Here is a 13,589-nt window from a genome sequence, read left to right as displayed (position 1 = left end):
CATGAGGAGGGTGTCGTAGCACACAGCCTATGGTCTTGAAGGTCACCTAAGATATAATAGGTTTATTTCTCATTATAAAAGTCACCCTTTGACACTGGTCAATGGTATCAAAGGCAGCACTATTTATTTTTGTTATCAATACCCCCAAGTGTAATAAAATGAAAAAGGATGTGCACCAAAGGCTTAAAGTAAACTTCTGCCTGCAAGCATTTTGTTTATCCATGAAAGTGGGATCAGAAACTTTAAGATAAAACAAAATAGTACAACTCCAGCAAAAACAAAAAGAGACAATGGGATAGAATCAGAATACGTGAAGTAATGAGACGGGGACTCTCACAGAATAAGAACAACTTACCTGAGGGCCACTTTTATTATTTTTTCAAGTAACACTATGCAACATATAGTTAATCTGCCATTATTTTAATGAGAAACAAGCAGATCAAAACATGGAGTTCCAGAAGATCAACTTAATACAGTGCAAATAAAAGGGCAGTAATAACTGTGTCTTAGAAATATAAGTTAGTGAAAGGACATTCATAATAATAAAAAAAAATTATCTGTATGCCAGAAGAGGAAATAAGTAAACAGGGAATAAAGAGAAAGTGAAAAGATTTTAGAGTGAAGGCACACTTCAATAGCCTTCACAACAGAGTGACCGTCTCAATAAAAAACGACAAAGGAGGGCTGAATCTGAGTAACAAAGACTCAGGTCTGGGATCATGTACTGGCCAGAATAATGCAAATTCTGTGTCTGTACACGCCCTGATTTGGCACAGGGACACAATTACAGGATTGAACATAATGATGCAGAGCAAAACTGGTAAAAAGAGGTGTCTGTGCATGACATTTAAACCTTTCACCTGTGCTTTAATACTGCTCCATAGGACATGATGGGGCACAAGCAAAGTGGTTTGAGAATATAGCATACTAGAAATAAAAATGACAGAAGAAGTCATTATAAACTTAATTAAGTTTCCTTTCATCTTTCTACTCACACATAAGATACATGAAAAAGCATGAAACAAGAATAAAAATGAAAAAAAAAACCAAAAATGTTCATACTTCTTTGTTAGCATAAATCATTTCCAGTCTAACATGAAATGCTGACGAGACATTATGAGAGTACCCCATTTAACTTTGAAATTTAGTCACTTTAGAGCTTTTGACGATGTATCAAAGGAAGTCTTAGCTGCTCTCTTATGGCCAATATCAGAAGAAGGCACACACTATCAAAGTTGGATTTTAAACCAAATATTTGTATTTTTTTGGTACGCTTTATTAATCCCCAGAGGGAAATTGTCTATTTGTGTGACCTCTTGGAGGTCAGAGTGTGGTTCAGCCATTGTATAGCACCCTGGGGCAGTTTTAAGGCTAAGGGAATTGCTCAAGAACCCAACGTAGTAATGGGATTTGAACCGGCAACTTTCCAGATACCAGTGCAGATCTTTAGCCTCAGAGCCACCACTCTGCCTAATATTTAAAACCATTCTGTATTAAACCCAACTCTTTGGCTGTGTTTCATGTAACTCATGACACTAAAGTTTGGCTGTGTTTCATGAAATCATAATACCAAACTGAATAAGGGATTTCTCACTGTACTTTCCATTTTTTCTTTACACTGCTCCTTCATTCTCTAAACTATATACCATTTACTCTCTAAGTATCACCTTCTCAGTCTATTATTACTGGCATATGAAGGTACTGTATACTTACTACAATTTTATGGCCTATTTCTGCAGATTGCATCAGAGAAACATTTTTCCAGGAAATTCAAACCAACTTCTCGAGCTGCAGCAATGTAAAGTCTGATAGATCACATACAGCAGATGTTTTTCCAACTGGGGTGGTAGGATTTATTAATGAATGAGTATAAGCTGGGACATTAATGTAAATTCACATTAGGGGAGTAAGAGAGCTGCTGAGGATCAGTCTGTTATAGAAAATAAATGAGGGAGGGAAAATCTCACCAAAGCCACTTAGTGAACCTCTACTGTTAGGTCTGGATGTTTGAATAATGGTTTTGTACTGGCTAGGCACTATCAGTCTGGACATGGCAGTGAGTGAGGCAATGAAGATTAAGTATCCACTAAAACAGAACTGTGTCTCTTCTACTATAACCATAGTGGCAACAATGACCTGTAAATCTGCTATGTGGGGTAATGTTTGTGGAAAGTGTATAGACAGATGGCAGCTCTTTAATAGAATTAATTTTAATATGCTTTTAGTCTCATGTTAAGGCTATGTCACATTTGACAACTTTTCCCGTGATTTTCAGTCAGAAGCAATTGGCGGCACGCTCCCATGAATAGTCCTGTAATGTGACATACCCAGTAACTCACTCCAACTAGTCTGTGACTCATTCATACAAAATCAAACAGACTTCATTTTTTATGTAGTCATGGGATGGGTTCTGTCTACATGAGGACTGACAACTGAAGAATGCTCATTGGGAAGTACAATACATTTAATGCAGTGATGAGGAATAAGGAACATGGATATTTTAATCCTCACAAACAGAACAGAAACTCGTCTTGTCTGATGTCCCATGTTTTATGTACCAGAACAGAATGGGAAACAAGTCACTGTCTGAACTCACTGTACTGGCGCTGTCAGGCAGCACGTTACTGATGGTCACAAAATGCGGTGAGCACAACTATGCTAGAAGGTCAGCCCACAGTTGGTAAATGAGACATACCAAACAATCTTTAGTCACGTAAACTGACATGGTATAGCAATTAAATCAGCAACTGCAGTTGGTAAATCTGACATAGTCCGAGAGGCTTATCTAATTACACAATTGTTTTAACACCTATAAGTTTAAAGACACACTATGCACTAAAGCACGCTAAGCAATTGGTTTTAGCTTGCAAGAACAAGAGTCAGCAAAGCTGGCCAGTACTGGTAACTTTATCACTTGAAATAACTTGAATAATTTCACTGTGTTGCCAACATCAGAAAGGGTAGCACTACAGCCAGGCATCTTAAGGAAATGCAATTTCTTCAAAGCCCATTGTCATTTGTCCACCCAAAACACAAAAGGGCATGCTTGACAGGAAAAGCAACTACAGTTGTGTGACCCAGTTAATTTACGCATTGTTTAATAGCATCACAATGGTGAATGCTGAGACACTACAGCTCAAAAAGCATGCTTGCTAAGACAATTTATGCCATAATGATGGAAACCATTAATAAGAAACAATGTGAAGGCATTGAGAGACAGTCTTAAGGTCTATTAACATTTGATGAAGGATAAACCTCATAAAAAAGAAATGCAACAACTATTATAAAATTACAAAAAATTGACTTCAAGTCTCAGATACAAACTATCACCATCCACCCTAGGTCTAGTGCAAGTCCAGGGCTATAGTAATGGTCATCTGTACCCAAGAACTGACCACTGACACAAACATGGTGCAGAAATTTCTAATAAATGTGCCTTTTTTAATTTTGCAGTATTCTGTACATATCACAATAGTTATTTCTACTTCTGCTACTACTACTTTAAAACAAAAAAATATCCAAATAAAATGGCCAATAACATAAATAATGTGATCATGCAGAACAGCAGCACTAACAATCACTGTCCTGGAGAATGGACAATCCTCACATTCTTACTTGGGGTCAATATGCCTTCTTTAGAAGCAGGCTAGCAGAAACCCAACAGAAAGACCCAAGCTAGTCTGTTTGATCTTTTACATATGTAGTGGCCCACAGCTAAAAGTAATGAGGCAATAAAAACTCTTTAATAGAATTTGCCTAAAAGCTAGGTCCTTAGAATGATGCTTGTTATAATAACCAGTTGCTAGAGAGGTAAACTGGACTGGTCTGTGGCTCTGCTTAGACACTCTGCCATACATAATTACTTGCTGACGCACTGTGATTGCATGCCATTACAAACATGCATGCATGCTGGCTCCTGTTTGCCTGATCTCAGTCTAGGCATGCGCATAATCTTTCTTTCTCCATAGTACAGTGCAGGGTGGGAGAATTGCTAAGGTAATAATAATAATAATACATTTTATTTATATAGCGCCTTTCCCATGCTCAAGGCACTTCACAGAGTCTTAGAAAAAACAGCAGAGTATATGTAACATTGGATGCAAATGTTTTCCTGAATAGAACAATGAAACAGATAACAAAGCATTAAATAGAATAAAGAACAATAAACCAGAGTAAAATACTAAATTCAATACTAAAACAAAAACCTAACAAATAACCTAATTTGTGATATAACAGACACACAAATTATCATGAGCACCTGGACAGAGAGGTAAACTGAAAGAAAGGGCAGAATGTTAACTTAAGTTAAAAGCCTTCCTAAATAGATGAGTTTTAAGTTGCTCTTTAAAAGAATGAATGGAGTCAGTTGATCTAATTAATTTCGGGATGTAATTCCAAAGTCTGGGTGCTATGGAGCTGAAGGCCCTGTCACCCATAGAGTGCAGGTTAGTGTGAGGCACAACAAGATTACCTGAATCCGAGGACCTTAGTAGATGAACAGGAGCCTAGTGATTTAGAAGGTCACTGATGTAGTCCGGTGCAAGGCCATTTAAAGCTTTGTAGGTTATTAATAGAATTTTATATTCAATCCTGTAAGACACAGGGAGCCAATGAAAGTGAAGCAGGATGGGTGTGATGTGCTCAGTGTTGCTGGTTCGAGTAAGGACTCTTGCAGCAGAGTTTTGAATCAACTGGAGCTGTGATATAAGATTAGAAGGGGCACCTGCCAGCAGCGAGTTACAATAATCGATATGGGATGTGATAAAAGCATGGACAAGTTTCTCAGCATTAGAAAAGGAGAGGAATGAGTGAACATGGGATATGTTACGTAGGTGAAAATAAGAAAGTTTTTTAATGAGGTTTATGTGTTGGCGGAATAAGAAAGGGAGGAATCAAAAATGACACCAAGATTCCTTGCATCAGAAGAAGGTCTGATGAGATCACCGTCAAGAGTGACTGAAAAAGAGCTCATTTTCTTAAGTAGCGCTTTAGTACCAATTTGCAGGAGTTCAGTTTTGTTGCAATTTAATTTTAAAGAGTTCTGCTCCATCCAGGTTTTAATTTCACTGAGGCAAGTTGTGAGCTGAGAAAACTCTGATGAAGTTGCACTTTTGACATTGAAATAGAGTTGAGTGTCATCTGCATAAAAATGATAACCCAGTCCATAGCTATGAATAATATGGCCAAGGGGAAGCATATAAATACAGAAGAGAAGAGGGCCAAGGACAGAGCCCATAGGAACTCCTTGTGTGACTGGCGCTGAGCTGGATCTGCTATTGCCAAGAGTAACAAACTCTTGCCTATCAGTCAGATAGGACTTGAACCACTGGAGGGCAGTGCCAGAGATACCAAGCATGTTCTCCATTTTTTTGACAGTAGAATGTCATGTCTGACAGTGTCAAATGCTGCACTGAGGTCTAACAGAATTAATATGCTGGTTTGTCCAGAGTCTGCTGCCATAAGCAAATCATTGGTTACCCGAAGAAGAGCAGTTTCACAGCTGTGCTGCGCCCTGAAACCAGACTGAAAGAGTGCTTAACACATTAGACCTCAAAGCATTAAGTTGGTATGATGCCACAAAGATCAGAGTAAATCACAATTTTGTTTTTGACAAATTACTGTTCATTAAGAGTTTCTAGCAGAATAACTGTAGCCCCAGTCAAACCAAAAGTATCTTCAGTTGAAGCTAGCTGGAGAGATAGTAAAGGCTTGCCTTGGTAATGCTGCACTATCCTAGCTCTACTACAACATAACTTCTGTATCACTCTACAAATACCTCTGTGTTTCAATTTCATATAAATTATAAGACTTTTAAACACTCCAGTGCCAGTTACCAAACTCAGTCAACTTCAAAGAAAACCAAGCCAACCCTGAAAGCTATGTTACACATGCAAATTCCCTTCACTGGCCTTAAGTGCATAAGCTTAAAGGGCTACTTTATAAACAAGCAGGGATGGAAAACTGCAAACTTTTTAGACAAGAAACTAACCTTTACTGAAGTATACTTCAAGTTGCAGTCTGAGACGAGAGTGCAGTGTTTGTGCTACACACTAGCTCTGATCATTGCACTGAAGACTGTAATCCAGCAGCCTAGAGATCAAGTTACGGAGCAGATAAATATAGTGGCTCTCAGTGACCTCAGCAGGTCACTCAGCCCTTAGTGATACTGAAGAGCTGAGCTGTCTTAAAGGGCCAGAGTCTAGACAACACTAGCAACTCCTTACCATAGTAGACTAAAAGTGGTCAAGATCTCAGTTGCATAAAAGACACTATAAACTGTCTATCTTCTCAATGCTTAGGCACCAGTTTACTGATAAGGTGTAGTAAACCTAAGTTTGTGATGTAGCTAGGGTTGCTTCCCTTAAATGTTCACCAATACATGTGATTGATATACTGTATAAACTCACAGCAACATTCAGTGTTTTAAAGGCATGGAGTGGATCATCCAAAAACTCAAATATCTTCTGATAAAGTTCCTCATAGACACACGGGTCGAGACTCATGCAGACAAAGATATGGTAATTGAGTCTGCAACACTCCACAGTACATGCTTTTGTTTTTAAACAAAACCATGGACATGCGGAATAAGTCCATAAGTCCCTTACTCTCATTATGCACTCAAGTTCTTATCGAGCCAGCAGCATATATTCACAGGCAAGTTCATATAATCTCCAAAACCCACTCATCCATATCTGCTCAAAAGCATGTTACTGTCTCTTAAGACAAATCCATTCTGAGACATGCTGATTGGGTCACATCCCTAGGATGCTAATTCTATCCCAGAGAAATGCTGGTCACTTCTATCATATATTGACTGATTTGTTTAGCTGGTTTTGATCACATCTAGTCAACAGGTATTAATCAGATTGCTCACATTCATGAATAACCTAATGCAGTCTCACATCAACTCATGGGATTACTTACTGGTTTTCATGCACCATCCAAGAATTACTAATTAAATTAGTTCTTAAACATATTCACAGGCATGCACACTAGGTGTTTACTCACTTACAAACACTGATGAGGTCTTATACACACTTTTAAGCATACTCTTTGGACTGACAAACTCTCCTAATAAGATGTCACTCATATTGACACATCCACATAGACATTGACTAGGTCATACACCCTTTCATTTAAGCATACTGGTCATAGCCATGCTCAATGACTCTCAGACATACTCAGAATCAGGTCTCACACACATTGCAGATAAGCTCTGTGGCATACATCAAAAATTAACTAATGAGGTCTCTCACACACCTACAAGTATGTTCAGTGTTGCTCACACACTCTCACAAGTCTTTTCACACCCCCTCATACTCAGGCATGCTGGTTGGCTACACACAGAATTGTAGGCGTGCTCAATAGATTTCACACAAATGTAGAAATGTGCTCGTCAGGTCTCACACATAACCATAGTGCTACTGACTGGGTCTTGGACAAACTTAGAGTCACACAAAAAAGTCTCTCTCCAATTCATACTTGTTCATCAGGCCTCACACACAATTTCATCTGTGCTCACTGGGTCACATTCAGTCAGAAATTCACTGATCCAAGTATCCCCCACACATTTTACACATAATGATCAGGTCTCAAACTAGTACCTTCACTGGTTTTATGGACACACACCAAATGGTTTCTCAAACCTCCTCAAACACTGGCATATGGATTATTTTTCTCACACAGCTGCAGTCATGTTTGTTGTGTCTTTCACGCACACTGATAAATTTATCAGGTCTCACAAACAATTGCAAGCAGACTAACCAGGTCTCATGAGCACTCCAATATACTGATCAGGTCTCATGGAAACAACGATCAGATTTCTCTTAACACATTCATCCTTTAAATGGATTTACAGATGTGTTCCCTGGGTCTCAAATGTAAACTGACCAGTTGTTGTTAATCAGTTCTAGCAGTCATAATGATCAGATCTCACATACCAGTATAGGCATATTAAAGGGGTATCACAAACTCATATACTCTCATACAATGCTGATCAGGTTTCTGCTTTTGTCACACTGATATAGTCGGACTTGCTATGAAACAGACTTATCACTGGTTAAAAAAAAGTTAGCCCACAGCCCCAGTTCCATCGGGTTTATTTGATTTTTTTCTCTATTTAACCGTTTCTTTTACCCACTTTATTCGGGTCAGCCTGTGCTATCCACTGTCTTGTGCTGCCTCCTAAACTGCGTAACTGGGAATCGGGGCACGTTGGAAATATCTTATGACACGCAGTGTGTCCTGCAGAGCTCCCTTCAGCACTCTGCGAATCACCTGTCACATGTGCAGGTGGCTTTCTACAGTCATTCGTGCGCAAGCAGCAGGCATTATGCCTGCCCCTATTACGCAACAGCGGCGCTGCTAGCCCGATTTCGGACGCACAGAATGCAAATCCGATGGACTAACATGGGGCAGTTGAGCAAACCTCAAGGATTAAGGATAATCAGCGGCGTCGCAGAGGTCGTTCTGGTCTGTATTGCCGGAGATCAGGATACAAGTCAAGACTACCTTGGCGAGCAGCAACCCATAGACACGGTGGGACAAGCAAGCTGCGGCGTATTCTCTCCCTCACCCGCTCCCTCTCCTGCTCCCTCAGCGACGCTTTGCGCGGGCCAGGCGATTCTCTAAAGATTCCAAGACAGCGCCCGCGATTAAGAAGATAAGAGGAAGCCCCAGGTGTCGTATTTACCTGCGAGATGTCGCGCATCTGAAAGGACTCGTTCGTAAATAAATAAATAAAATAAAATTAAAAAAATAAAATAACGGGACACTTTTTCTCTCCGTCCGTGACGTTCCTGCTCGGCAGCCGCTTCTGATTGGCCACTCTGCATCAGTCTGACGTAAACCTTAGCTCCTCCTCCCACGCGGTTGCCCGGGTGACTGGAGTAAACACAACTCCATTTCGATTGGTCCCGCCTCCTTCTTCCGCCTCGCACTACTGCTCGTGCCTAACTTCGAGTAGCAGGTGGCGCCATTTATGGATAGCGCGGCGGAAGGCACGTAAAACGTGGTACGCGCAGTGAGCCCGCGCTTTCTGTATCTTGTGCTTGTCGGGGTCTTTCACTATTGTTAGAGACTATCCACTACGAATTTTTTGATTTGACATGTTAAGAGTTTATGTTCGTAACTTACCCGCTGACTTAAATGATGAATCTAATGAGAAATATAGGTTATTTATAATATGTGCATGTGATCTCTCCCTTCTTTTATGGTTAAGCCACAAAGAATAACGCATTTGCCTTATAACTGAAAAGGCGGTTTGTTCGAAAGGGCCGATTTTAAGAACAAGATTGAAATAGCATGGTCAACCTGGTGGTGGCTAATTTTTTTTGCTCGTGTGAGTTGAAATTTCATGGGCACATTATATGTATCTTTAAATGTCTGTGGAATGTGTTCCTTAGTCTCACTTAACAGAGTGAAACACCGTAGAGCTTTATAATGAAGATGAACAATGGAAAGACTTGCAAATTTGAAATATATTGTAACAGAGATGATTAGTGTGTGACTTTTCTATTCTGTTTTCTTTGCTATTCTATTTTCTATTCATTAAAACAAGTTTTTGCATCAGGTTTGTTTTGATGTGTTTAATAATAATATATTTTATTTATGTAGCGCCTTTCCAATGCTCAAGGCACTTTTGACCTTGCTGGATGTTTTTATACACCCTACATTCCAATATATCATCTCTATGTGCTTGTAAGATTCCAGAGTTGAACGTAAAAGAATATTCCTCCCAAACATAAAATTTTCTATATGTTACTTACCACATGTTCTTTGCATTGGAGGGCAAGAAAAAATTTAATCTAATGTTTTAATGAAGAATGGAGAGAAAACGTTTTATGATATAAGCCAATAGTGACCAGTGCTGTACAAAAGCAAACAATGTGAAAAACACTCAAGGGAAAAAGAAAAATAATCCATGTGTCAGCTATCCAGTAGTATACCAAAAATGTACAAAAAACGGATGCTTTAAAATATTGTTAAATAGATAACTTCCAGAATTATCAACACATATCATAAAGAAGGGCGGCACGGTGGCGCAGTGGGTAGCGCTGCTGCCTCGCAGTTGGGTGATCTGGGGACCTGGGTTCGCTTCCCGGGTCCTCCCTGCGTGGAGTTTGCATGTTCTCCCTGTGTCTGCATGGGTTTCCTCCGGGCGCTCTGGTTTCCTCCCACAGTCCAAAGACATGCAGGTTAGGTGGATTGGCGATTCTAAACTGGCCCTAGTGTGTGCTTGGTGTGTGGGTGTGTTTGTGTGTGTCCTGCGGTGGGTTGGCACCCTGCCCAGGATTGGTTCCTGCCTTGTGCCCTGTGTTGGCTGGGATTGGCTCCAGCAGACCCCTGTGACCCTGTGTTCGGATTCAGCGGGTTGGAAAATGGATGGATGGATGGATCATAAAGAAGAAACGAAAGCTTCATGGGAATGGCTTTTTGAATTGAAGACAGGACTTTTGACTGATTTATGAGAGGGAGAGGCAGGTCTTCATTTCAAAAAGTGACCCATGAGGTTTTAGTTTTTAATTAAAGATCCACATTAGTCAAAAGTCCTCTCTTAAGTGCAAAAAGTCTGATTCATGTGACTTGCATGTCCTGTTTATGAGGTTTGATGATTTTACTGGAAACATTTATTTAACAATATTTTAGCAAAAAGTGTATGTGATTTGCATGTTGTGAGCAAATGACTTGATAACTGGCATTATATGGGTAACGTCAGATTTTTTCCTTTGTGGATGTTTTTCATATAATTTGCTATTGTACAGCATTGGTCACCATTGGCTTGCATTATTTAATAAATTTATCTGTTTTCATTATCAAAACATGAAATTAAACATTTTTCTCTGCCTTCACTACAAAATTCATGTATTAAGTAGCATATAAAAATAATCATTTTTGGGTGGGGTATTCCTTTAACTCAAAACTGCTTATTTGGAAAGCTTAACACTGAAAATGTCAGCTTATAATTGTCTATACTTTTGTTACAATTGCCATGTACTGTTTTATTAGTTTTATATTGTGACTATATTTGATATTTTGATGTTAATTCTTGATATCTATACTATTAACATAACACCCCATTATTTTTCATTGCTGCACTTTTTGTTGTTTGCATGTTCCTTTTTACCTTTATTGGCATATCATGTCATTTACTGTTTTTGATTTGTTATCTTTTTTATTTTGTAGAATACCTTTCCATGATGCATATAATTATTGGTGCTATATGAAATAAAGATTGCTTATTTAATTGTTATTTGGACAGATTTGTTATGCATCTTTCGTTACCTATGTTCCCATGCCGTGCCAGAAAGCTTCATCACTACTCCATAGACATATTTGGAAGACATGTATTTTCCCTGGCATTGAATAGCATTCACAAGATGCACTGAATGTATACAAAGGAAGAATATGCATGTGTATGCACAGTGAAAACCAACTAAACAAGCCCACATATTTAGGCCATGAGAACATCTGAGAATATAAAGAGGAGGTGAAAGTGAAAAGGTTGAGAAAATGATACATGCCCACGGAATTGGTTTTATCATTATATGAGCTGGCAGCTGAGGAACTAAGAGCTATGTATTCTAGAATTTCAGATTGGAGATTCTCATGCTTTAGAAATGCAAATAATATTTGTTATGCTAATAAAGGTTCTTGTTTGTGTGTGTGATTTGAGCTAATGCTTTCTTTCTCTGTTATATAGTACCTTTGCATCCAAGAGGAGTCAAAGAGAGCCACTTCATTCAATGGAAAATGATTTATCAGGTAAGAAAAAGACAAAAGAGAGAGTGTGGGAAAAAAGTAAAGGGTGTTCAGTCAAAGAGACTGTAGGTACCTTACATGTGGCACTAAAACAACTACAGTACTTGTAGTGAGTTAGAAACTTGACATTGCCTATGCTTGCCAGGAATAGAACACACTGTGCCCCCAGCCAAGGAGAAATGGGGGTGTACTTTCTGTAGATGAATTGTGGGTGAAGTTTGGGTAGGGACGACTGGCAATCTTCTCTGCATAATTAGTTTGGGCCACTGTTCTCTGTTAGATGCTTATGTGAAATAACCACTTTATAGAATAATAATAATACTTTGCATTTATATAGCGCTTTTTTCACTACCCAAAGCGCCTAGCAATTACAGGTTAAGGGCCTTGCTCAAGGACCCAACAGAGCAGAGTCCCTTTTGACATTGTACGGGTTTCAAACCGGCAACCTTCCGATTGCCAGTGCAGATCCCTAGCCTCAGTGCCACCACTCCACCTACCACTCAGTGTTGAATAATGGCATTCAACACTGCACTGAAAATGCATTTATTTTTAAAAATAGAATCTTCTCTTAGTCAAAATTTCAAAAAGAAAAAAAAAAAGGTTTAGTGAAGTATGACATTAAGCAACACAGAATCCACTATTCTACTCTATAGTTTTTAGCAGAGCAACCTCATGCCTTACTATTTTATTTGTCTTTTAATCCGTTTTTGTCAGCTCGTTATTTCTGTGAGTGGAACACTTGACTGCAGCAGTATATATTGTTGAGCAGATAAAATGTCTTTTCACGTCATTCAAAAATATTCTCAAAAGAGGTTAGAATGGTTGCTTCTCCCTTGTTCCCTGCTTGGCATCCTGCTTTCTCCCCTGTGGTTGTAAGTTCATTAAAAGCTATATTGAGTCTCAAACACCAGACTCCCTCTTTTTTTAGAGTACCAGATTTATGATTGTCTTGTGAAATTTCAAAGCTAAATCTAGCTGTTCATATTAGAAACCATGGTGAAAACTAATGATCTTCTCCCACATACTGTCAGTTACTAAAGTTACTGCAGATTGTCATGTCTTAAACTGATATACTGCATATGCTTTACATTTTCTCTTTGGTGTATCTCCTACCTTATTTGCAATTTTTAGTTAAGTTATTCAGACATTTCCAGAACAGAAACGTTTGTTGCCTTACTCTTGCAGAAGCAGTGAAAGTAGACGATAAGTGTGTTTTTTATTTTATTTTTTTTTTCAGCAATGCACAAGGTTTTAAACCTCACTACAGCACTTGACAGTGAGCCTGGCAACTAGTACAGTATATATTTTTTTGTTTAATACAAATTTAAATATGTGATGCTTGAAGCATGTGTTTGATGAGTCGTGTAATGCAGTTGTTCAACATGGACATTTGCTGCGTTCCATTTACGTTGTATGTCAGAGCTGAGAATGATGTCACACCCAGATTTTCCATGTTCCAGTAAAATATCCAGAAAACCAATATAGACGTCTCCAGGAAAACCTTTGTTATGCTTGCTCTTTCAGGATACAGACAACTTACTGAAGAAGTTGATAACAATGCATTGTGCAGAATTTTGTGCATCTAAACACTGTAGCAGCCTGTCCACAGATAGAATTTGGATATGTGTGAACGGTTGATTTAATCAGACACAAATAGACAGAAGTGCTAATAAACAGTATAATACTACAGCTTTCACTAACTGTTGATGTGTGGTGCAGCCATCTTGGATTTTGAGATCAGGGTTGGTGAGGCTTTTTTGACTGTCTGAGTAGGAAATCCAACTTGGGGGAGCATTCAGGTTGAAATTTCTTACTTAGAACTCTGAAAT

The 13,589-nt window shown here is 38.9% G+C and overlaps 2 protein-coding genes across 5 annotated transcripts in view; one reads left to right on the top strand and one right to left on the bottom strand.

The window, feature by feature from the left end:
• LOC114656846 (ubiquitin carboxyl-terminal hydrolase 2-like) overlaps positions 1–8,816 on the bottom strand; it is a 73,140-nt gene extending 64,324 nt beyond the window's left edge. The window contains exon 1 of one of the 4 annotated variants that reach the window (XM_028808428.2): positions 8,693–8,816. Coding sequence is in view for 1 of the 4 variants with exons in the window: in XM_051931926.1 (XP_051787886.1) it covers positions 8,693–8,710 (18 nt within the window). In the remaining 3 variants the exon portion in view is untranslated. Of the gene's footprint in view, positions 1–5,985; positions 6,102–8,692 lie in introns of those variants that run through there. The other 3 variants (XM_051931926.1, XM_051931927.1, XM_051931928.1) reach the window with 3 other exon arrangements.
• LOC114656856 (40S ribosomal protein S25) overlaps positions 1–13,589 on the top strand; it is a 1,002,297-nt gene that overhangs the window by 624,546 nt on the left and 364,162 nt on the right. The gene's annotated exons all lie outside the window — the stretch shown is intronic.

The sequence above is a fragment of the Erpetoichthys calabaricus genome, chromosome 9 (assembly GCF_900747795.2).
Source record: "Erpetoichthys calabaricus chromosome 9, fErpCal1.3, whole genome shotgun sequence".
Taxonomy (NCBI): domain Eukaryota; kingdom Metazoa; phylum Chordata; class Cladistia; order Polypteriformes; family Polypteridae; genus Erpetoichthys; species Erpetoichthys calabaricus.
This window is presented reverse-complemented; position numbering and strand designations above follow the sequence as displayed.